Genomic DNA, 25,083 nt, shown 5'->3' with positions numbered 1-25,083 from the left:
TCTTTTCCATCTCCTCTCTTCCAGCAATCTTGATTCCAGCTTGTGCTTCTTCCTGCCTAGCATGTGAGATGAGTACAATTGTGCGTTTGTTTGAGCATTCTTTGGCACTGCCTTTCTTTGGGATTGGAATGAAAACTGACCTTTTCCAGTCCTGTGGCCATTGCTGAGTTTTCCAAATTTGCTGGCATATTGAGTGCAGCACTTTCACAGTATCATCTTTCAGGATTTAGGATAGCTCAACTAGAATTCCATCACCTCCACTAGCTTTGTTCGTAGTGATGGTTTCTAAGTCCCACTTGACTTCACATTCCAAGATGTCAGGCTCTAGATGAGTGAGTGATCACACCATTGTTATTATCTGGGTCGTGAAGATCTTTTTTGTACAGTTCTTCTATGTATTCTTGCCACCTCTTCTTAATATCTTCTGCTTCTGTTAGGTCCAGACCATTTCTGTCCTTTATTGAGCCCATCTTTGCATGAAAGGTTCCCTTGGTATCTCTAATTTTGTTAAAGAGATCTCTAGTCTTTTCCATTCTGTTGCTTTCCTCTGCTTCCGTGCTTTGATCACTGAAGAAGGCTTTCTTATCTCTCCTTGCTATTCTTTGGAACTCTGCATTCAGATGCTTATATCTTTCCTTTTCTCCTTTGCTTTTTGCTTCTCTTCTTTTCACAGCTATTTGTAAGGCCTCCCAGACAGCCATTTTACTTTTTTGCATTTCTTTTCCATAGGGATGGTCTTGATCCCTGTCTCCTGTACAATGTCATGAACCTCATTCCATAGTTCATCAGTCACTCTATCTATCAGATCTAGGCCCTTAAATCTATTTCTCACTTCCACTGTGTAGCGGTTTTCCCTACTTTCTTTAAGTTAAGTCTGAATTTGGCAATAAGGAGTTCATGATCTGAGCCACAGTCAGCTCCTGGTCTTGTTTTTGCTGACTGTATAGAGCTTCTCCATCTTTGTCTGCAAAGAATATAATCAGTCTGATTTCGGTGTTGACCATCTGGTGATGTCCATGTGTAGAGTCTTCTCTTGTGTTGTTGGAAGAGGGTGTTTGCTATGACCACTGCGTTCTCTTGGCAAAACTCTGTTAGCCTTTGGCCTGCTTCATTCCGTATTCCTAGGCCAAATTTGGCTGTTACTCCAGGTGTTTCTTGACTTCCTACTTTTGCATTCTAGTCCCCTATGATGAAAAGGACATCTTTTGGGGTTGTTAGTTCTAAAAGAACTTCAGCCAAGTGAAGGCATCAGCTCTGACCCATTGCCTGCAATGTAGTAAGCCTCATGTGGACATTTGATGAATATGTGAACTTAAATGGAAAGTTATGATGGTAAGCTTTGAAAATCATAATGTAGAATTAAATAGGAATAGTTGGCATGATTTCTGTTTTCTGACCGGGATTGTAGAAAGCTAGAAAAAATCACTTCTAAACTTAGAACCGGAAAAAGCTGGACTGATGGCAGGGTCACTGCTTTTCTTGAGCCCACTGAGTACTGAAGTGGGAGGGGAATGAACTGGTACAGAAGCTAGAGGGAGACAGATACCTTTCTCTTGCAGATGGAAGCAAGATACAAGTGTCAACTTGGCAAGATACAGCAGACTCCTGTAGAAAGAGTTAAGCTAAAATGATTGCTGAGTTGTGGAGGTCAAGGTTGTGCTGTTGAGAAAAATTGAAGCTGGGCGGTGGGGGGTGGTGTGATGCATCAGGATAGAATTCTGCACTCTATTGTGTAGATTTTTCTTCAAGAATCCCATCAGGCAATCAAAGAATATTACCCCTTGTTGTGAAGAACTGTAGTAGGAAATTCCGCAGCCTGAGAGGCACTGAAGCTCCAATACTTTGGCCACCTGATGAGAAAAACTAACTCATTTGAAAAGACCGTGATGCTGGGAAAGATTGAAGGCGGGAGGAGAAAGGGACGACAGAGGATGAGATGGTTGGATGTCATCACCGACTCAATGGACATGGGTTTGGGTGGACTCTGGGAGTTGGTGATATACAGGGAAGCCTGGTGTGCTACAGTCCATGGGGTTCCAAAGAGTCGGACATGACTGAGCGACTGAACTGAACTGAATAAGAGGCACAATAAACTCCAGCTGGACTCTTCTCCCTCTTTTCTTTTATGGAGCAAAACCATATTCTGTTGGGGGACCTGCAATACTTACTGTTGCTTTGAGGAACAGTTGGAATCCCTTTGCGGGCTGGGATTAGGAGTAAGGGAAAAGATAACCCTCAGCCTGAGAGGAAGGGTAGGAGCCTGTATCGGAACCAAAACGATACCAGGTGAGCGGAAGGGACACTGAGAACTCATAGGGGGCTTCTCTGCTGGTCCAGTGGTCAGGACTGTGCTGCCACTGCAGGGGCCTGAGTTTGGTCCCTGGTGAGGGAAGTTCCTTATTCTGTGCAGCGCAGGCAGGAAGCGAAACAAAACACAAATACTGCCCTGAGAGCTGGAGACCCTGTGCTCACTGAAGACCAAAGACTTAATGGAAGATTAAAGAAGCCTCTGCCCCAGTGTTCACTCCCTGATTCCAGGATAACACCTGTCAAGTAATAAGTAACTTGCAAGAGACAGACGTTTTTGGATCATGAGGAGTTTAGGCTGAGAATGGAGCAAGTGTGAGAATGAAAAAAAAATCTTTAGCAAACTAAACTCGCCATTTCTAACACAATGTGCTCTGTATAAGAGTTTATACTTGCTCACAAATATAACCACAGCAACTACAAAGTTCATACCTAGCTCAGCTCCTAATTAGGTTAACACAGACCCCTGTGCAAAAGTTCTAGTAGAAGGAAGCGTGTGCTCATTTCTAAGCATAAAAACTACCTTAATCTCTACTACTGATAAGCTTGATAACCGGTGAACATAAGAACTTCAACAAAAAAATAAAAAGAGTTTGAAGCAGGATATGTGACCCCCCTAGCCCCCCAAAAAATACCATTCAAGACACAAAGGGCTAATAACAGACACAACTATCACATAGTCTTGGCACAGTCCCATAAGGAAATTTAAGGAACTGAATTATATGTTAAAGGACTTACTGGAAAAGCCTGTCAGCAGGCAAAATCGGATAGTTAATTTCAGCAGAGATGAAAATTTTATCAAAGAATGCAATTTAAAGTTCAAGACATATAAAAAAAGGAACAGATATAGAGAATGTCTATAACAAGTGACTAAATCTGATAGATTGCCTGAAGAACTGCGGATGGAGGTTCGTGACATTGTACAGGAGACAGGGATTAAGACCATCCCCATGGGAAAGAAAAGCAAAATGGCTGCCTGAGAAGGCCTTACAAATAGCTGTGAAAAGAAGAGAAGAGAAAAGCAAGGGAGAAAAGGAAAGATATAAGTATCTGAATGCAGAGTTCCAAAGAATAGCAAGGAGAGATAAGAAAGCCTTCCTTGGCGATCAGTGCAAGGAAGTAGAGGAAAAGAACAGAATGGGAAAGACTAGAGATCTCTTTAAGAAAATTAGAGATACCAAGGGAATATTTCATGCAAAGATGGGCTCAATAAAGGACAGAAATGGTCTGGACCTAACAGAAGCAGAAGATATTAAGAAGAGGTGGCAAGAATACACAGAAGAACTGTACAAAAAAGATCTTCATGACCCAGATAATCACGATGGTGTGATCACTCATCTAGAGCCAGACATCTTGGAATGTGAAGTCAAGTGGGCCTTAGAAAGCATCACTACAAACAAAGCTAGTAGAGGTGATGGAATTCCAGTTGAGCTATTTCAAATCCTGGAAGATGATGCTGTAAAAGTGCTGCACTCAATATGCCAGCAAATTTTGAAAACTCAGCAGTGGCTACAGGATTAGAAAAGGTCAGTTTTCATTCCAATCCCAAAGAAAGGCAATGCCAAAGAATGCTCAAACTACCACACAATTGTACTCATTTCACATGCTAGTAAAGTAATGCTCAAAATTCTCCAAGTCAGCCTTCACCAGTACGTGAACTGTGAACTTCCAGATGTTCAAGCTGGTTTCAGAAAAGGCAGAGGAACCAGAGATCAAACTGCCAACATCCACTGGATCATGGAAAAAGCAAGAGAGTTCCAGAAAAACATCTATTTCTGCTTTATTGAGTATGCCAAAGCCTTTGACTGTGTGTATCTCAGTAAACTGTGGAAAATTCTGAAAGAAATGGGAATACCAGACCACCTGACCTGCCTCTTGAGGAACCTATATGCAGGACAGGAAGCAACAATTAGAACTGGACATGGAAGAACAGACTGGTTTCAAATAGAAAAAGGAGTACGTCAAGGCTGTATATTGTCACCCTGCTTATTTAACTTCTATGCAGAGTACGTGAAGAGAAATGATGGGCTGGAAGAAGCACAAGCCGGAATCAAGATTGCCGGGAGAAATATCACTAACCTCAGATTCCCTGGTGGCTCAGAGGTTAAAGCATCTGCCTCCAATGTGGGAGACCCAGGTTCGATCCCTGGCTTGGGAACATCCCCTGGAGAAGGAAATGGCAACCCACTCCAGTATTCTTGCCTGGAGAATCCCATGGACTGAGGAGCCTGGTGGGCTGCAGTCCACAGGGTCACAAAGAGTCAGACACGACTGAGTGACTTTACTTACTTTCTTCAGATATGAAGATGACACCACCTTTAGGGCAGAAAGTGAAGAGGAACTAAAAAGCCTCTTGATGAAAGTGAAAAAGAAGAGTGAAAAAGTTGGCTTAAAGCTCAACATTCAGAAAACGAAGATCGTGGCATCTGGTCCCATCACTTCATGACAAATAGATGGGGAAACGGTGGAAACAGTGTCAGACTTTATTTTTGGGGGCTCCAAGGTCACTGCAGATGGTGATTGCAGCCATGAAATTAAAAGACGCTTATCCTTGGAAGGGAAGTTATGACCAACCTAGAAAGCACATTCAAAAGCAGAGACATTACTTTGGCAACAAAGGTCCGGCTAGTTAAGGCTATGGTTTTTCCAGTGGTCACGTATGGATGTGAAAGTTGGAGTGTGAATTAAGCTGTGCACCAGAGAATTGATGCTTTTGAACTGTGGTGTTGGAGAAGACTCTTGAGAGTCCGTTGGACTGCAAGGAGATCAACCAGTCCATCCTAAAGGAGATCAGTCCTGGGTGTTCATTGGAACGACTGATGCTGAAGCTGAAACTCCAATACTTTGGCCACCTGATGCAAAGAGTTGACTCTTTGGAAAAGAGTCTGATGCTGGGAGGGATTGAGGGCAGGAGGAGAAGGGGACGACAGAAAATGAGATGCCTGGATGGCGTCACCAATTCGATGGCCATGAGTTTGAGTGAACTCTGGGAGTTGGTGGTGGACAGGGAGGCCTGGCATGCTGCGATTCATGGGGTTGCAAAGAGTCGGACATGACTGAGCAACTGAACTGAAGTGAGTAACAAGGGTTATCAACAGTGTTGACAAGAATCAATAAACTATAAAATATGTCAATTATTCAAATTGAAACATGAAGAGAAACTCAAATAAAACACTCACGAAGCATGAGATGAAATTAAATGGGATATGTGGGTGGAATCCCAATAGAGGAGCGGTTCAGAAGAAATGTTTAAAGAAGTAATGGTCGATAATTTCTCCAAATTAATGATAGGCACTAAACTACAGATCCAAAAATCTGAGAGCACAAATCATTGTAAATATGAGAAGACAAATAAAAATTTCCAAACATAGTTGTATGATATTCAAACTGATAAAAACAGAAGACTTATAATTAATGGCAACCAGAAAACAATTAGTGTAGCCATAATAGAAAGCTAATGCGAAATTCTTACAGATGAAATAAGTAAAGAAGAATTAGAGCAAATTTCTTATCAAACTCATGCAAGCTAAAGACCATCGAGTGACGGCTTCTACATGCTAAAAGGACAAGCACAACTTCTCAAACTAGATTTCCATACCAAGTGAAAGATGTTCTGAAGTAAACGAAGAAGAAAGAAAGACTTTTCCAGATGAGCAAAAGCCATTGGAATTTATTAGCAGTTCAACTGTGTAGGAAATGTGAAAGGAGAGTGGCCGGAAGGAACAGACAGGGCAAAGGCACTGCGACCTGTGCAGAGAAGAGAAAGAGCGTTGGGAGTGGAGTAAACACACGTGGGATTATTTTTTCTCCTTTCACTGCCCTAAAATCTGAACATCTAAACTGGAAACAGTAGCAGTGTGTTCTGTGTTTACAGAGTACTTAAGATTGATGTGCCTGACGGCATAGCACAAAGGGTGAGAGGGAGAAATCGGGAGTCACTGCAGGAAGGTCGTGGCATTCCACATGGCATCGTGGTGTTTGAAACAGCTCTGATTTGATTACATACGTAACATAGGCCTAGAGTAGGGATCAGGAGACACTTGCTTAAAGGACAGTGTCATATATGTATATTTAAGTTCATAAAGCATTATTATCTCTCTTTCAACCTTATAGTGTGAAAGCAACCTTAGTACAGAAACAAACGGGCATGGTTCTGTTTCAGTGCAGTTTAACCTGCAGAAACATTTGACTGTACCAGGCCACGGTTTGTCAACTCCTGCTCTGGAACATTCATTAAAAAATGTAATACAGAAGAATAAATAATAATTCAGGAGAGGGTATCAAATGGAATCATAACATATCCTCAACTTAAAGTATAAAATGAGAGAAAAAGAAAGGATAGATGGAAGAAGAACAGATACAAAACAGTAGTTGGGTGGTATATCTTATCCATATCAGTAATCACATTAATATGTATACTGTAAACACACCAGTTAAAAGACAGACATTGGCAGAAAAGGATTTAATAAGCAACAAGCATTTATATGCTATCCACAGGATACTCACTTTAAATAAAAAAGATGTGGCAGGCTGAATAATGCCTCCACCCAAATATTTTCATTCTCTGTCCCCTAGAACCTGTGAATATGGTGACTTACATGGCAGGAAGAACTTTGCAAATATTCACATGTTGAAGAACTGAATTCTCTGTGAACACCCGAATGAGCAAGGAAATTTTTTTCCCAGGAACTTCCAGTAAGGTACACAGCCCAGCTCACACCTTAATTTTAGCCCAGTGAGGACCTATATTAGAATTCTGACCTACAGATCTGTAAGATAATGCATTTGTGTTGTTTTAATCCACTAAATTTCTGCTAATTTATTATAGAAATAATATAGAAAACTAATACAAATGAAATAGAAATATCTAAAGTAAAAAACTGCAAGGAGATCCAACCAGTCCCTCCTAAAGGAAATCAGTCCTGAATATTCATTGGAAGGACTGATGCTGAAGCTGAAACTCAAGTACTTTGGCCACATGATGCGAAGAAGTGGCTCATTGGAAAAGACCCTGATGCTGGGAAAGATCGAAGGCAGGAGGAGAAGGGGACAAAAGAGGATTAGATGGTTGGATGGCATCACCGACTCAGTGGACTGAGTTTGGGTAGGCTCTGGGAGTTGGTGATGAACAGGGAAGCTTGGCATGCTGCTGTTCTTGGGGTTGCAAAGAGTTGGACACGACTAAATGCCTGAACTGAGCTGAAAGTAAAAGAATGCGGGAAGTTGCACCTTGAAAACACAGAGCTACAGTAGCTATTAATGTCAGACTAAGCAGATATCAGAATGAGGATTATTGTTAGTAATAAAAAGGGTCATTACATGTAATTTTGTCCGGTTTATGTCACTGAGTATTTTCGGGTTCCAACCATGTTAGTGTTGTTCAGTTGCTCAGTCATGTCTGACTCTGTGTGACCTCATGGACTGCAGCATGCCAGGCCTCCCTGTCTTTCACTATATCCTGGAGCTTTCTCAAACTCATGTCCATTGAGTCGGTGATGCCATCCAACCATCTCATCCTCTGTCATCCCCTTCTCCCGTCTTCAGTCTTTGCTAGCATCAGGGTCCTTTCCAATGAGTCAGTTCTTTGCAACAGGTGGCCAAAATATTGGAGTTTCAGCTTCAGCATCAGTCCTTCCAATGAGTATTCAGGGATGACCTCCTTTAGGATTGACTGGTTTCATTTCCTTGCAGTGCAAGGGACTATCAGAGTCTTTTCCAACACCACAGTTCAGAAACATCAGTTCTTTGGCGCTCACTGTTCTTTATGATTCAACTCTCACATCTGTACATGACCACTGGAAAAACTGTAGCTTTGACTAGAGACCTCTTTGTCAGCAAAGTGATGTCTCTGCTTTTTAATATGCTGTTTAGGTTTTTCATTGCTTTGTTTTCGAGGAGCAAGTGTATTTTAATTTCATCGCTGTAGTTACCATCTGCAGTGATTTTGGAGCCCAAGAAAATATAGTCTGTCACTGTTTGCTTTTTTTCCCCTTCTTTACATGAAGTGATCGGACTGGATACTATTATCTCAGTTTTTAAATGTTGAGCTTTAAGCCAGCTTTTTCAGTCTCCTCTTTCACTTTCATCAAGAGGCTTTTTAGTTCCTCTTTACTTTCTGCCATAAGAGTGGTGTCATCTGCATGTCTGAGGTTGTCGATATTTCTCCCAGCAATCTTGATTCCAGCTTGTGCTTCCTCCAGCCCAGTGCAGTGACATTGCACAGCCTTAATATACTCCTTTGGCAACTTTGAATCATTCCGTTGTTTATGTCTGGTTCTAACTGACTGCAGCCATGAAATTAAAAGACGCTTACTCCTTGGAAGAAAAGTTATGACCAACCTAGATAGCATATTGAAAAGCAGAGACATTATTTTGCCAACAAAGGTCCATCTAGTCAAGGCTATGGTTTTTCCAGTAGTCATGTATGGACGTGAGAGTTAGACTGTGAAGAAAGCTGAGCACCGAAAAATTGATGCTTTTGAACTGTGGTGTTGGAGAAGACTCCTGAAAGTCCCATGGACTGCAAAGAGATCCAACCAGTCCATTCTGAAGGAGATCAGCCCTGGGTTTTCTTTGGAAGGAATGATGCTAAAGCTGAAACTCCAATACTTTGGCCACCTCATGTGAAGAGTTGACTCATTGGAAAAGACTCTGATGCTGGGAGGGATTGGGGGCAGGAGGAGAAGGGGACGACCGAGGATGAGACGGCTGGATGGCATCACCGACTCGATGGACGTGAGTCTGAGTGAACTCCGGGAGTTGGTGATGGACAGCGAGGCCTGGCGTGCTGCGGTTCATGGGGTCGCAAAGAGTTGGACACGACTGAGCGACTGAACTGAACTGAACTGAACTGTTGCTTCTTGACCTGTGTACAGGTTTTTGAAGAGGCAGGTGAGCTGGTCTGATAGTCTCATCTCTTTAATAATTTCCCACAGCTTATTGTGATCCACACACTCAAAGGCTTTAGTGTAATCAGTGAAGCAGAAGTAGAAAGTAGCTTATAAGAATAATCTTATTAATAACCAAAGTAAGATAATTACATATAGAAATAAAATATTAGGAACACATTTATTTATTATTCTGCCACAGAAATAATTTCAAATTATTTCAAAGGATTTCAGTTTTCAAATCTTCATTTGGACTACCTTAGAATTAAGTATACAGGTGTCTCTCTTTTATCAGATTATCCTGTGATCTGTTTCCTAAATGACCTCTTAGCTTCCTTCGTTCCCCTCTCCCCATTATTTAGTCTTCACATAGCAGCTAAAGTAGTGATTGCCAAAGGTGGGGTGGATAATCTTTTTCATCGTTTTGAAACGTTATGGCGTTTTCTCATTGTGCCTCTAAAGTCTCGCTGCCTCCCCTCCTCCCCGAGTTCTCTGGCTCCTCCTCTTTCGGTCGGGGACTGTTCCTGTCTCAGGTGCCATTGTACAGTAGGTTGTATAACTTTATTCTTTGACATTTTTGAAGTTGTCAGGGTACATTGCTTTGACTGTCCCTCTCTCCTGAACTGCCAAAAACCCCCAGATGTCAGGAGTGGGTTTTGAGCTTCTTTTGCTTTCCACCGTATCACTAGTGCTAAAATGCAGTAGGAGCTTAACAAGTGATCACAGCAAGAACCTTTTCCATCAGGAAAGCTACCCTGTAATCCAGGTGCACAACTACAAGTTTGAATTACTACATAAACACATATGTTGACTAGCCCATTTGCCATTTGTCTAGATAACTACTTGGTTGGATAAAATGATCAATAAATAACTGCTTTGAATAATGTGTTTAATACTCTACAAGCATAGTTGAATTTGGTAAGTTACACGTTTCCTAGAAAATTTAAAGGAGTCACCATTTTAAAAATAATCCTGGTTATTATGTAAGGTTAAGAAATTATCTCCCCTAATAAATAGACTTCATCATAAAATGATAAACAGAAATCAGTTTGAATATTTAGAATTCTTCTTTAAAGTGAGATTTTAGTACAATTATTTAATATTAAAATAAAATAACTTGTGAAATAGAACAGTTTCATGTATCAGTTGGCCTCCCCAGGTGGCACCAGTGGTTGATAAAAGACCCTCCTGCCAGTGCGGGAGATGTCAGAGACGAGAGTTCAATCTCTGGGTCGGGAGGATCCCCTGGGGGAGGGCATAGCAACCCTCTCCAGTATCCTGCCTGGCGAATCCCATGCCGGGAGGAGCCTGGTGGGCCACAGTCCATACTGTCACAGAGTAGGACACGACGGAAGAGACTCAGCCCCCATGCGTGTGTCAGTTAAAATGGTTTTGAATTTTTTACCTTGAAGGAAGTGGTAGACACTTGAAAATTTTTGATAATGTTTTTGAAGATTTAGATTACTAGATTTAATGTGATTTAGTTTAGTAAATTGTTTTAAAAAATAAAGATAGGTTTGCGAGTGTTTACCCTCGGTTCTTTGTCTGAGCTTTGGCACTTTGTAGTTAAAGTGCCCATTATGCTTTTTACGTAGATCTTTGGTGTAAGAACTTGTCCAGTTCTCTGTCATTTAAAAGATATATTAATGATTTACCCTAGTTCGTGGATGGTAATTTATATCCTTCAAATAGTTCCAGTTTGGTTTTGTATACCAAAAAGGGAGATATTTAACATTAAGTATCTTATGTTAAGTACATGAGGTTAATGGTGTCTTTACATTTTATGAGGTCATCTCCTCTTGATGTCAAAACAGTTTTAAAGGTTCTAGCACTGATTGTAATCAGTAGTGAAAATGAGAATTGCTGAAAGAAATTTGTTTTGTATAAAAAGATACTTCATTTTTTATACATTGAAGAGAAGAATATTTAATGTACATATTTTATAGTTAGTATTTGAAAGATATAAGTGAAATAGAACTTCAATAGCAAATGTACCATAGCAAATGATATGTAAATGACTTTTGCTGTATTATTTACACACTAGACAGGTAATTTGATTTCAGCTTTAGAATTCCTTTGGTGTCAATTAGATCATCTTTGAAAATCTACTGTCTTTGTTTATTTTTTAAAAATAAAATAAGTATTTTATTAAAACTTGTGTTAGGACTAGTAGCAAATCTAAAAATGTTGGTCAGAATTTAAACTAAGTCATTATTTGTATTTTTGTTAAGGAAAAATGTAGCAAAGGGCAAAGTGTAGAGTAATCATCTTTGGCTCGATAGTCTTTGCACATTATAAACTTGGAAAAATATTTTCAAGTATTCTTTGTCAACACATTTACTTTTAAGGAAGCTCTTTTTTAAATGTATTTTGTTGTTTATCTGCTTACTGTAAATGTATTCTGTAATTGTCTAAATTATAGCATTGGCATTAATTGTGTAACTTTTCTGTAGGAAGATGCTTTTGAAGCCCACGGGGTCCACAGGAGGACCACGTAGGCCAATAGCAGTGTTCTGCCGGGCATTTCCACTGTGCACCGTCCCCGGTAATCACTTCATGGAACTGAGAACACAGTGGAATGTGCAGAATTGGCATACCTCAAAGCACTCCTCTGCTACTGCTGGAAAACGTGGTCAGATTTGTGCCTTATTGATAGCTGATAGTAAATGAAGATACGTGAGACGCAGTCGCTATTTGAGATACATTAAGTTGCCTTCTGTAAGAGATTACTTTAGCAGTGTAGACGTTTATTTTTTAGTAGGAAAGACTTTTGTATCATCATAGTAATCTAGGAAAGCTTTGAAAATAAAGGGTACTGGATCCCACTCAGAGTTCTCTCAGGCTCGTCCACTTTCCCGCAGACACACCACAGATGCACACAGATGCACACCCTGAAACCTGCCCCGGGGGTGGGGAGTATCAGCCTGTCATGAGCTTGGTCTGACCTGGTCCTTTCCTTCTCCACTGTAGATGTGGATGGTAGGACCCAAAGAGGTGAATTCTGCATCGGAATTCTCTTCAGTTGATTGATTCCTGGTCTACTTTGTTTTTTTTTTTTTTTCTGAAACATTAAGCAGCTCTAAGTCCATGGATGGGAAAACAGTGGCAACAGTGGCAGACTTTATTTTTTGGGCTCCAAAATCACTGCAGATGGTGATTGCAGCCATGAAATTAAAAGATGTTTACTCCTTGGAAGGAAAGTTATGACCAACCTAGATAGCATATTGAAAAGCAGAGACAGTACTTGGCCAACAAAGGTCTGTCTAGTCAAGGCTATGGTTTTTCCAGTGGTCATGTATGGATGTGAGAGTTGGATTGTGAAGAAAGCTGAGTGCTGAAGAATTGATGCTTTTGAACTGTGGTGCTGGAGAAGACTCTTGAGAGTCCCTTGGACTGCAAGGAGATCCAACCAGTGCATTCTAAAGGAGATTAGTCCTGGGATTTCTTTGGAAGGAATGATTCTAAAGCTGAAACTCCAATACTTTGACCACCTCATGTGAAGAGTTGACTCTTTGGAAAAGACTCTGATGCTGGGAGGGATTGGGGGCAGGAGGAGAAGGGGACAACAGAGGATGAGATGGCTGGATGGCTTCACCAACTCAATGGATGTGAGTTTGAGTGAACTCCGGGAGATGGTGATGGACAGGGAGGCCTGGCATGCTGCAATTCATGGGATCGCAGAGAGTCAGACACGACTGAGCAACTGAGCTGAACTGAAGTCCATAGAATGCCTGAAGAGACAACAGTGTGCCTGGAAATGACAATGATAAAAAATAAAAATACTAGCATTTGAGTGTTATTACATGTTAATTTAAATTCTGTAGTTATCCTTGTGATTATCTTTAGACTTAGGCCTTGTTTCAGTTCTGTCTCAGTGTCCAGTGAGTTCTTCTTCAAGCTTATTTTATTCTGATACGTGTGCAGTATTGTATGGGGTTCCTTGGTGGCTCAGGGGTAAAGAACTTGCTTGCTGATGTAGGAGCCACAGGTTTGATCCCTGCGTCAGGAAGAGCCCCTGGAGAAGGAGATGGCAACCCACTCCAGTATTCTTGCCTAGGAAATCCCATGGACAGAGGAGCCTGATGGCCTGTATAGTCCATGGGGTCACAAGAAGTTAGACACAATTTAGCAACTAAAGGACAGCAGCAGTAATACTGTACAGTACCCTACACTGTACTGTGTGTGATAGCTCCGGTTTATCCCTAGATTCACCATAGTTTTAATTCTTTATCTATCTGCATTTTATCAGCACCAAGAAATATTTTTATGTGTTCAGCGCATGCATTGTGCTCTCATTTTACTTAAATTTACTGTTTCTCCACTCTCAGTGTTTGGTATTATCGTCAGGAAGGATATTAAACTGATAGTGCAAATGTTGCATAGTTGTATAGTTCATAGAATAAACTTTTGTTAATTATAAATTTTATCAGAAATAATGGTTTTTGATTACTAAGAAGAATTATAATTTCCAGTTATTCAAATTATGAATAAGTTTATTCTCTTTATATAGAACGAATAGACTTCTGCTTTTACTCCTTCGCTGATACAGTATTTTAAGCATATTCGCTGATAAAAGCATTCATAGAAAGATGGCATTCCCTGAGGTTTCAGGTTGTGCTGCATGCTGTACTAAGCTCTTTACTCACTCTCATCCAGTCTTCATAACCACATTTTGTGGTGTAAACTGTTATCATCTTCATTTTGTAGATGAGGAAACTAAATATTGAAGTTAGGTTAGAGGGAAAATAAATGGAGTATGTCCTCAGGTCTTTCCTGCCAGAGCTTTAGCTTTTAGTCGTGGTGTTTCAATACCTCTCCTTAAAAATTTCATTAAACTGAATGTGACAGTTTGATTTTACGAATTCATTGTTTCCCCCCACCCGGAAGTTGCTTTAAAGTTTAATCAGAAATCACCATCACCTTTTTTGTAAAAACAATTTTTACAACCGCTGTGTTCATACAGATCCTACCTGCATATTTATTTCTTTGTCTTTCTAGCTTTAGACACTCACATTTGTATTTATTATACTTAAGAATTTTCCGATGTTTTTAGTAATTGACTTCTAGCCTTTTTCTTTTGTAGTTAGACAAGGTATTTTGTGTGGATTCAGTCTTTCTAACTGTACTGAAGCTCGTGTTGTGACTTAACTTCCGGTGCTTCGTGGACAGTGCTCCGTGCGCAGTCGCGGGGTCTGTCTTCTGTAGCTGGCCAGAGGGTTTATGTGAGTGTGAGGTCTGCCTGATTCACAGTCCCGGTCAAGTGCTGCATTTCCTGATGTTTCCTTCACCTCTTGCCTAGATGTTCCGCCACTCTTACTGTAGGACGGTCTCTCGCTGAGCTCTGTCGGCATTTGCTCCGCTGTTTCCGTGTTCTGTGGTTTGGTGCAGACGTGTTGTTAACTGTTGCGTCGTCTTCATGGTTTGATCCTTCCATCAATATCTAATGTCCTTTGTCAAGCAGTCGTCTTGTCTGTTGTAACAGTCTATTTTGTCTAATATTAGTATAGCCAAGTATCTCTCTCTCTCACTCTTTTTTTGGGTTATTTTTACATGAAATATCTTTTCTATCCTTTTACTTTGGTTCTTAAATGAGTCTCTTGTAGACAACATATAGTTACATTGTGGTTTTTCTGAATGCATATTTTTCTAATCTCTGCCTTTTGAATGAAACTTTAATCCGTTTACATTTAAGGTAACTGCTGGTAAAAAGAACTTCGCCATTTTCCTGTTATTTTCTGTATGTTTTATATCTTATTTCCTCATTTGTTTCATTACTGCTTTTTCTTGTGTTTGGTTGTGTTTTTTTTGGTTTTGTTTCGTAGTGACCATTTTTTGTTCCCTTCCTATTCCTGTTGTGTAATTTTTTATATACGTTCTTTGTGACTGTCATAGGGATCACACTTAAATCCTAAATTTTTAAAAATCAACTTCAAATTGATAACTCTATAGCATACAAGATATGTGCTGCTATACTGCTCTGGCCTTTTCCCTTTTTATGTTGTGTGCTAAATTATTTTTATACATTGTTGCTCAGTTGTACCAATTTATAATCATTTTTATCCATTTATTTTTTTATACCCTTTGGAAACACAGTATGAAATCTTAAATCTTAAAGACAATCACACTGGCTTCATACTTGATCACATGTTTACCTTTGCCAGAGATCTTATCTTTTGTTACAACTTGGAGTTATTCTGGAATTCTTTCCTTTCAACTTGGAGGTTTGCCATTAGCTTTTCTTTTAGTATGTCTGCTCTTAGCTTTTGTGTTTCTAGAAATGTCTTACAGTCTTCTCATTCATTTTCAAATGAGTATTTTGGTAGATACAAAATTCTTGATTAACAGCCGTTTTTTAAAGAGCAGTTTAAAGTCCGTATAGATCCCCCCACTCTTCTGGCTGCATGATTTCTGGTGAGAAATAAACTGCTGATCTTACTGAGGATTCTGTTTCTTCCTTCAAGAGTCTCTGCTTGTTTTGTCTTAGAATAGTTTGCTGATGTGTCTTGATATGAGTCTCTGAGTTAATCCTCCCTGAAATTGAATTGAATTTCTTGGACTTGTGGATCTCTGCTTTCATCAGATTTGGAAAGCTTCTCACCACATTTCCTGAAATGCTCTTACTGCCTCTCCCCCTCTCCTCTCTGTCAGGTTCCCGTAGTGCGTTTGATGATGTGCTTGATGGTGTTACACAGATCACTTGGGTTATGGTCGTCTTTCTTCACTGTTTTTAACTTTTTGCTCCTCAGACTCCCTAATTTCAATTGTCCTATGTTCAAATTTGTTATTTCTGTCTTCTGCCTGCCCAGACCTGTGGTTGAGCCCCTCTAGTGAATTTTTCAATTGAATTGTTGTGTTTTTCAGCTTCATAAATTCTATTTTTTTTATAATTTCTACCTCTCTGTTGATATCATTTTGTTGATTTGCTACATAGTTTTTTTCCTTTTTTTTAGTCTTTTCTTTTTTTTTTGCTCTTTGAACATCCTTAAGACAGTTGTTTCAAAATCTTTGTCTAGTAAATCCAGTAATTTCTCAGGGATAGTTTCCATCAGTTTATTTTCATTACTCAGATGAGCCATAGTTCTTGTTCCTTTGTATGCCTCATGATTTTGTTGTTGTTGACAATGTGATCTTTGTACATTGTTATTCAAAAATCAGGTTCTCCAGAAACCAGATTCTCTCTTTCTGCTGGGTTTGCTGTTTTCCATATTCTTGAAGATTACTTTAGTCCATTTATTTAGTTACTCTCCTGGAACATTCTTACTTTTGCAAAGTCTTATTCTTTGACATTGAAGTCTTAGGTTGTGTTCGGTGAGGATTTTGATGGAAATTTTTTGAATGCCAGGAGCTAAAAAAAAGAACAACAGAACCCCAAACCTTTCCTTGCCTTTGCAGACTGTTTCTGCTGCAGCAGTCCGTCGTTTAGCCAGGCTCGCACTCCTCCCAGTGGCTAGCTTCATGTGGACACGTGCAGTCTTCCCAGGCTCTGCGTCATCATGCATCTTGCCCTGCACATATGGGTAGCCTTCTGTGCTCCCCTATATGCGCAGGTGCTTTTGAATGTCCTAATTTCTCAAAGAAACTCTTGCTGATTTTTTTCCCCAGGTCTTGGGTTGTCTGTTTTATGGTTTGGTTGTAATCTTTTGCCCCAGGCGTCTGCTGATTCTTAATTTGACTTGCAGTGTGTTCAAGAGCAAGCAAAGCCTGCCTTTTTTCTTTTTTTCTTTTTTATTAGTTAGATGAAAGAGGAGATAAACATCTTCAGTCAGTTCTTCAGGTAGTTCCTAACAAGCCAGCGTTGATTTACACAGTGTTTTGCAGATACGGTCTTCTCTGCTCGCTCTGGGACCATGTGCGATTTGCACACACTGGGAACCAGCTTCCGTCCACAGCTGCTGCTGATCTAGCATAAGGGTAGAACAGAACCCCACAGAGCTTTCAAGTTGCCTTTTTCTTGACTCCTTGTTCGTTTGGTTCTGACTGATCTTCAACTATTTCCAAAGTCAGTACAGAGTTTGTTCTGACAGTTTTTGTTTTCTGATGTTTCTGTTGGAAGATGAGAGTTTAGAGTTGTGTATTCTGCCACTCTGCTGACGTCATTCTCCTTTCTTTTAAAAAAGAAAATTCTGTTTAATATTTAACAGGAATAACAAAAATATTATCTTCTTAAATTAAAATTGTCCACTTAGTGTTATTTATTTCAAATAGTTGCTATGCATTTGTTTTACATCTGAGTTTCATTATCTAATTTAATAATCTGAAAATATTATGTAGAGAACTAAATATGCCTATTAAATCATTAGAATGTAGACAGATTAACAATAGAGAAAATGAGTAATTATTAAATAAACAAATTTCCTACATTTACTTGAGCACTAGCTCTTAAACCTAAATGTGTGGTCCTAGATTTTCAGCATAAATAATTGACTTAGCATATTGTTTACCTTATTCTTTAAATTATGTAATATTCTTTGTGGCTACTGTTTTCATAGACAATACTGATATTATCCTTTGCCGTAACTGTATGTCAACACGTGAATATACTTAATTTATAGATTTTTTTGTATTGTTCACTTTGAATGGGATTTTAAATTTAAGTAAAACATTTCAGTAGTTATCCTCATTCATTTAAAAAACTCACACAGTTCTGGGTGTTTACACTGTTCATTTATGCTGTATTATCCATCATAACTAAAAACGTGGCTACCCACAGCTTTGTTTTCAACTTAGTTTAACCAAATATTTTCCCATTACTATTAATAATTCATCACACACACTTGATGATATTTCTCTGACAGTTCAGAAGTCAGCCTTTTCAAAATTATTTTGTATTTATCAGGATTCATACCTAGTGTGATATGATGTCCTAAAATTAGATCTTCTATGCATAAGCTTAAGGCCCAGTTGAGTAGATATGCTTGTTTATAGCAGTATTCTGCTTGCTTTTAATCTAACCAACTTTAAAATCTTGGTCCTCCCTTACAAAGCAGATGTTTATGTATTAAAAGCGCTATTGAAATCTATTGTAAACCTTCATTTAGCATGATTTCAACACTGCACAGATACTATAAATGCTCTTAGCTCAACATGACTGCAATAAAAGCTAAAAAGGAGTCCAAATTTAATTTATTCTACTTTTGAAATTTAAATCATCATTACACATATTATGGTTTTAATAAGTTAGATACATAGGTAGAATGTTAAGAATTACAAACAGAAAATACTATATGCTCTTTGTGTCCTCATTAAAAACAATATAGCTATGAGCATTTTTTTTTCAAATCAGGCAACTTTGTTTAATTATGAATGTTGTGAACTCATTTTACAAAGTTACTTACCAATTAATGAGAAATAAATGTGTTATGTAAATTTCAAACTGTAATGGTCACAGGTAATTGATGAACTGTTCCTATAAATATATACATTGTACAAATCTTATGCATATATATAGCAACACACAAAATTTGTACATTATTTATTGTATATAATTTGTATATTTATTTGAAATTTACTCAATAAATATATCGAGTTTAGTTTTTGGTTAGTTTACATTAAATATTGAAAACACCTTAAAATCACAATTGTAGTTTTAAAGTTTACTCTGTTAAAATTACTTTTCAAGCAAGTGAAAGGAACTCTTTATTTTAAAACACATTTGTTCTGTTAAATCATTTAAAGGTCTTTGTGTGAAAGTACTTTAATGCATTTTCGTGCACGTGGGTGTGTGTGTCTGTGAGAGAGAGAGGGAGGGTGGGAGGGAGAGAAGGGAAGATCTGAAAGCAACCCATGTATCCTTGTTACAGTTACAGCTACCTGACAACTTAGTTCAAGAATCAGAACAGCAAGGGAAAACATCATATTAGACTCTCTTGCACCCTCTGTTGTTATTTTTGAGGAACACTACATTTACCTTCCCATGGTTATAATGGCATTACATTTAGTCAAGTCCCTGATAAAATTAATACTTAATTTACTATACTTCCCTCCAAACTATGTTGACAGTAAAGTAGCATTTGTTTTTAATTCTTAGGTTGTTTTTTTCTTGTGATGCAATATGTTTTTATTGTATAACAGCTTAAATGAAAACTGAACTTTCCTGTTTGTCTTTTGATTTCTCCTAGTTACAACCAGTTTTAAGCTCTACCAAGTGTTTCACACAAATGAAAATCTGACTGGATATAGCACACTGTATATGTAATTTTCCAGAATTATAAATCCTGCCTGTTCTTTTGTAAACCTTTCAATTGTCAGACAGTTTCTTTCCAAAATAAAAATCTACAGTCGTACATACTAAGATTAAGAATTTATAACTGTAAGGAACAGATGTTTTCATAAACATTTGCTATAATTAATTTCAACTAGAGAATTGAAGGAACAAAGCAGTTTTCCCCACTTCAAAACTTTATTACCTTTTCCCCATGCAGCAAACTCTGAAGTCTTTTCTCTAATACTGTTTAGAGAAATGATTGTACTCCTTATTTGGTATGTTTTGTTTTTGAGAAAGAAAAACTGCTTTTTTTCCTTATTACCATCCTTTGAAGGTTACATTTAATGTGATATATTCATTTCCAAACAGGTATAAAATGAAGGAAACCTTTGTGATGTATTTTGATGACAAAACTTTGGTGTTTACTGAAAATCTCTTAATTATTTGAAGTATTTTATATTTATTGTGATCGTATAAGCAGAGGGCAAGAATATACCATTGATGAGATCTTATGTATTTAAATAATCATAGTCTTTATTTTTTAAGAAGAAAGCTTACATTCTAAATGTATGATACGGTACTGATTCTATACTGCTTGTGGAACGTTTCACAGGAGATGTCTGCAAGCTGTTAATAACATGTGTTGTAGGAAATTTTCACTTAACAAGACAGAGGGAGACTAATTTTCCTTAAATCTTTTTAGTTTATTTATGATAATGCTATTAATTTTTTTGAAAAGCAAATGAAGTATGATGTGAGTCATCTTATGGTGCCCATGTTTTCAAAGAATTAACAGAATATACTCAACTAGATTGATCTTAAACATTTAAGTGTTTTGGATTGTTTTCTTCTATAAAATTTGGCAACATTTTGAATGCTGCAATTTTTAAGGTTTCTCTTTAATGAAAAAGAAAAGCCTGAAAGTGTATTTTGAAAAAAATGAAAACTTAAAATTTCAGTAACTGAGCTCAGACCATTTTCATTCTTTTAAATAATTTAGGTGCAACAGCAAAGATTTTGAAGAGAACCAACATTTTTTACAAAAATAGGCAGCTATCATTAAAATTGCATTTTAGCTTTCAAAAACCATTAATGAGCAGCATAATCATAGTAGTAGGGTACCTTCAGTGCTATATTCGATTACTTGAAATAATCTCATTTCTAAATGGAAAGCTGTGTAATTACTATTTGACCTAACCAGGACTACTATGATGACGTTCAGTGATACTTTAGAATGTTCAAGTGGATTAAAAGTATAAATAAAAGTTGGATTAATCATTAAATTATGAAGCTTTAAATATCTTAAAAGTGAATATAACCTGATATTTGAAATTTACATTATAAAAATTAGGAGTATAAAATGTAATCAGGTTCTGATCAATTTAATTTGTTTCTAAGAATAAGTGATATATTTAACAGTAGTATCTGTGCTTTCATAAAAACTATACTTTTAAGTACATATTAAAAATTTTAATCTAAAGTTAAATTTCTTTCAATAATATACATTTTATATTGTAGCAGTTTTTAAAACTTACTTAGCAGATTTATTCTATGATCTTTAAAATGATAGGTATAAATTTGTTCTAATCTGATTTTATGAATATGCTTGTATGGACAAGTTTTTCTCCCTTAAAGTTTGATGTTTTACATGAAGCAGAAATACCTTTAGATGTTGATTTTTTAAACAGGTGAGCTTTTGCCCACAGATAAAACATAAAGTCTGGGGGAGACTGCTAAGGTGTAGTAAAAGCTCTTTAGAATGCATTCTCAATCACCACCCTTGAACTTTGCAAACCAGAGTCCTGGAGAGTGGAGGAGGAGGGGCCAGAGGGGAGGGGGCGCAAGTCGGCTGTATGCTTGTTCTCTTCAGCTCTTCCACTGGACAGGACACCGTAATGAAAAGTTGCCTTTTGCTCATAAGCGTTAGTGCATGAACAAATGGTGCACACGTTTTGGTTCTGTGATTCATAAGAAGAAGGTGTCTGTAGTGTTCTTCATTTGTTCCTGTTTGTGGTTACTTTGGTAATATTCCTATCCAAGCTACGAGTGGTGGTCTCAGTCTAGATTTTAGTGTCAAAATGAATTTTTGGTTTGAAGGGCTCTGATTAAAAAAGCTATTTGGAAAAAAAATAAAAAAAAATTTAAAAGCTATTTGGGGGAGAGATAAGGGAGTATATGTTTTCTGACTCAGTATACTGTGTGGAGCTGTCACACAGCAGCTTTTCAACTGAAATGTTCAGTTTTTTAATCCCCATTATTTCAGTGTTTTTCTTTTCTTTTTTTTCCAGGAGATTCAAATCAAAATGGAAGAACAAGTTCTTTAGACTCTGATGGGACTTTTAATTCCTATAGGTACGTGATGAATACATAGATATAAAATAAGATAATGTACAAGATACGTACTTTAGAGGCTTCTGATCTTAGAATAGTAAGGACTGTAACCTATGCTTTAACAATGTGACAAACGTAAAGAGTGCTGTGGTCCACGAATGTCCTGCAGACTCGTCACGTAGGTGGAGCTATTGTAAACATCTGCTGTTACCCTAGAGTAGGATGATTAGAAGGAATGCCCATGTATACATGTATTCAACTTCATTATAATCCATCTTGCTTTGTTTTTCCAGTATATCTGTTACAGTACTAAGGGCTTCCTTTGTTGAAGTTTCCTGCTAATACAGAGTGTATAAAATGTAACCCGCAGTTGCATTACGTGCTGTTGTTAATGTCCTATTTGGCTCCTTTAACAAAAGTGAAGTCGCTCAGTCGTGTCCGACTCTTTGCGACCCCATGGACTGTAGCCTATAAGACTCCTCCATCCATGGAATTTTCCAGGCAAGAGTGCTGGAGTGGGTTGCCATTTCCTTCTCTAGGGGATCTTCCCGACCCAGGAATCAAACCTGGGTCTCCTGCATTGCAGGCAGATGCTTTACCGTCTGAGCCACCAGGGAAGCTCTCACAAAAACACCTTATAGATATTGGAGTTACCAGTCCCTTCTTTGAGTGCTGAAGTGTAATAGAAAGCTTGGAATTGACATATTAAATAATAGGTAGAATCTTCTATCCAAACATGTTAATCACACCTAAAAAGTAGACGAATATAAAAGATATTTACTTCTTTACTTATTGGCTGCACTGTGTGGCCTGTGGGACCTCAGTTCCCCAAGCAGGGGTTGAGCCTGGGCCCCAGCAGTTTGAAAGGGCAGAATCCTAACCACTAGACCATCAGGGAACTCCCTGTAAAAGATATTTAAATAAATGCTCATTTGTCATGTAACTGAGGAATGCTAAGATGATAATACATGTGAAATCTATGGTAGAAGTATCATTTTAGATATAAATGCTGTTTAAAAAAAACAAGACAAAAGGAGAATAAAGATGTATTTCAAAGGATGGGAAGTCCATATGTATGCATCGATTTTATTGTTGAATTTCACAGCTACTTTTGTAGTTTAGCTAATTATAGTAACTAATGGACATAAAGTTAAGAGAAATGTGTTAATGTGAAGACACAGTGTTATCTTGTAGTTTATTTTGTTCCTGAGTAGTTTGAAGATTAAAGTATCTTAGTATTATTGAATGATAATTGTACTTTGAAAATGAACTCCTAATGCAACTTTGCACAATAAATACTAATGTTGTTAACTAATATAGTTTTAATCAATGCCTGTCAGTGTTGTAATGTTAGGATATTAATTTACTGTTGTAATTAAAAAGGCAAGATAAAAAGCTCAGGTAGTATAGTATATAAAATGAGCTTTTAATAGTTGGCAGGCCAGTGCTGTTATTAAATAGTATTATAGTATTTAAGGTGTGAAATGAATATTTTTCTACTGAGTAGGCAATAGCTCTTACAATATAATGAGCTTACTTGTGAATTTGACACTTGGATTAAATGGCAGACTTCATACAAGCACAGCTCTAGGGTCTATTTTCATATCAGATTAAACTGATAAAACCTAGGAATTGTTGCAGAATCACACTACAGTGGCAACAGAATTGTCAGTAAAGTTCAAAAATGAAAATTATTTTTCCATTATTATCAGAGCTCTTTAAAGCAAGTAGAAATAGGTTATTAGAAAAATGTGAATATTTCAACCCTCAAATATCGTTTAGCCCAACACATCTGCCTTTGTATTTAGACCATCTCAGAAATACTGATCTTTCTTCACAGATAATTCTGTCAGCCTAGTACCAGGATACTCAAGCTAAATATGCTTGTGTCTGAGATAACAGCTTTACTTTGTTATCTGTTGAATGGGTGTTATAATGTCTGATCTGCTTCTTTCTCACAACTGTTTTAAAGGTTGAGATAGAATTACACAAGATAAAGCCTTTGGACATCCAAATGCACAGCTATGGATTACTGTTATCCATTTATTATGCTTACCTCAGGTGAATGGGCAATTTGCTGCCCTAGTGTTCACTTAACCTTCCATGTGTGTACCCCTTTATGGCATATGATGAGGTTGTATTAGCTTTTGAATTCAGTCTTGGTCACCTAAGTCTGTATTCTCTCTGTTATTTGTTTATATTATTGTGGTCTTAGATTGTCAGTTGTAAGAGGGCATGGCCTCTTTTTTTGTTGTGGTTGTTTTGTTTTCTGTTTGTTCATATTATCGTGACATAGTAAGTCGGTTCATATCCTGACTCCACATGGAAACTTTGGACAAGTGTTAGACTCAGTTTCCTCTCCTTGAATGTGGGAGTGATAAAACACATTTGTTACAAGGCGTTAATGGATTATTCTTATATGCCAAACACTGGATCAGTGTTAACTGCCTTTATCTTCCAATCCACGTCATCCCCATCATTGTCATCTTTGTTAATCTTCTGGAACTGTAGAAGATTTTTACAGTGTGCTAATATAGAGACACCAAAAGGAAGATTTAAAAACAGTGTATCCTGCAGGAAAATAGCCGAAGTTTTTAGCAGAAAGGAGGCTGCTGTGTGCTGCATGCCAGGTCCCTTTAGTCATGTCCGACTCTGCAGCCCCGCGGACTGCAGCCCGCCAGGTTCCTCTGTCCATGGGATTTCCCAGGCCAGGGGAGTGGAGTGGGTCGCCACGCTCTCCCACAGGGGGCCCTCACGACCCAGCGCCTCTTCCCTGCTGGGTGTTGGGAGCTGGGCCCTGTACCACTCGCGCCGCGTGGGAAGCCCAGAGACGGACTGGGAGCAGGCTAAGCCCAAGGCGCCGTAGCCTGTCTCGGATGCGCGGTCCAGGTTGGCTTTGTGTGACAAGCTTGTACACATGGTGGGGATAAAAGGAAGATGCTTTAATACGAATATTTAAGTGCAGGGGTAGGTTTCTGGAATTTCGACAAATGTGAAATTTTCAGTCAGTGGGCCCTGACAACAGCCCTGTGCGCCTAATGCTCTCAGGTGTGTTTCCAGAGGCTCGGAGTTTTCTCTCTGGATTTGTGTCTCTAGTGGTTTTGCCTCATTGATTCAGATAGCACACGGCTGCATTTAACTCCTGCGGCACCCGTAGGGTGATTTTATGATGCCTGGGTAATAGACTAAATCTTTGTTTTGGAAGTTTCTGTTAATATTTGTTTGTATCCCAACTAGTCTGTAGATGATGTGGTAAAATGGAAAGATTAGAATAATTGAGACGATATTACTGGTTTATGCAGTGTAGCCTGTGCTTTTTAAAGACCAGCGTTAATGTCTTCTGCTATTAAATAA

General features: G+C 38.3%; 1 protein-coding gene and 1 non-coding gene across 3 annotated transcripts in view; both read left to right on the top strand.

Moving 5' to 3' along the window:
* The window catches only part of TBC1D5 (TBC1 domain family member 5), a 589,263-nt gene that overhangs the window by 281,690 nt on the left and 282,490 nt on the right, over positions 1 to 25,083 (top strand). For both annotated transcript variants that reach the window (XM_068981508.1, XM_068981501.1), the window contains exon 5: positions 21,687 to 21,750. In XM_068981508.1, the coding sequence (XP_068837609.1) occupies positions 21,687 to 21,750 (64 nt within the window). The remainder of the gene's footprint in view (positions 1 to 21,686; positions 21,751 to 25,083) is intronic.
* TRNAW-CCA (transfer RNA tryptophan (anticodon CCA)) lies at positions 4,394 to 4,465 on the top strand. Its single transcript has one exon. It is a non-coding gene; the product is annotated as a tRNA-Trp (tRNA).

This window comes from Capricornis sumatraensis, chromosome 1 (assembly GCF_032405125.1).
Source record: "Capricornis sumatraensis isolate serow.1 chromosome 1, serow.2, whole genome shotgun sequence".
Lineage (NCBI taxonomy): Eukaryota > Metazoa > Chordata > Mammalia > Artiodactyla > Bovidae > Capricornis > Capricornis sumatraensis.
This window is presented reverse-complemented; position numbering and strand designations above follow the sequence as displayed.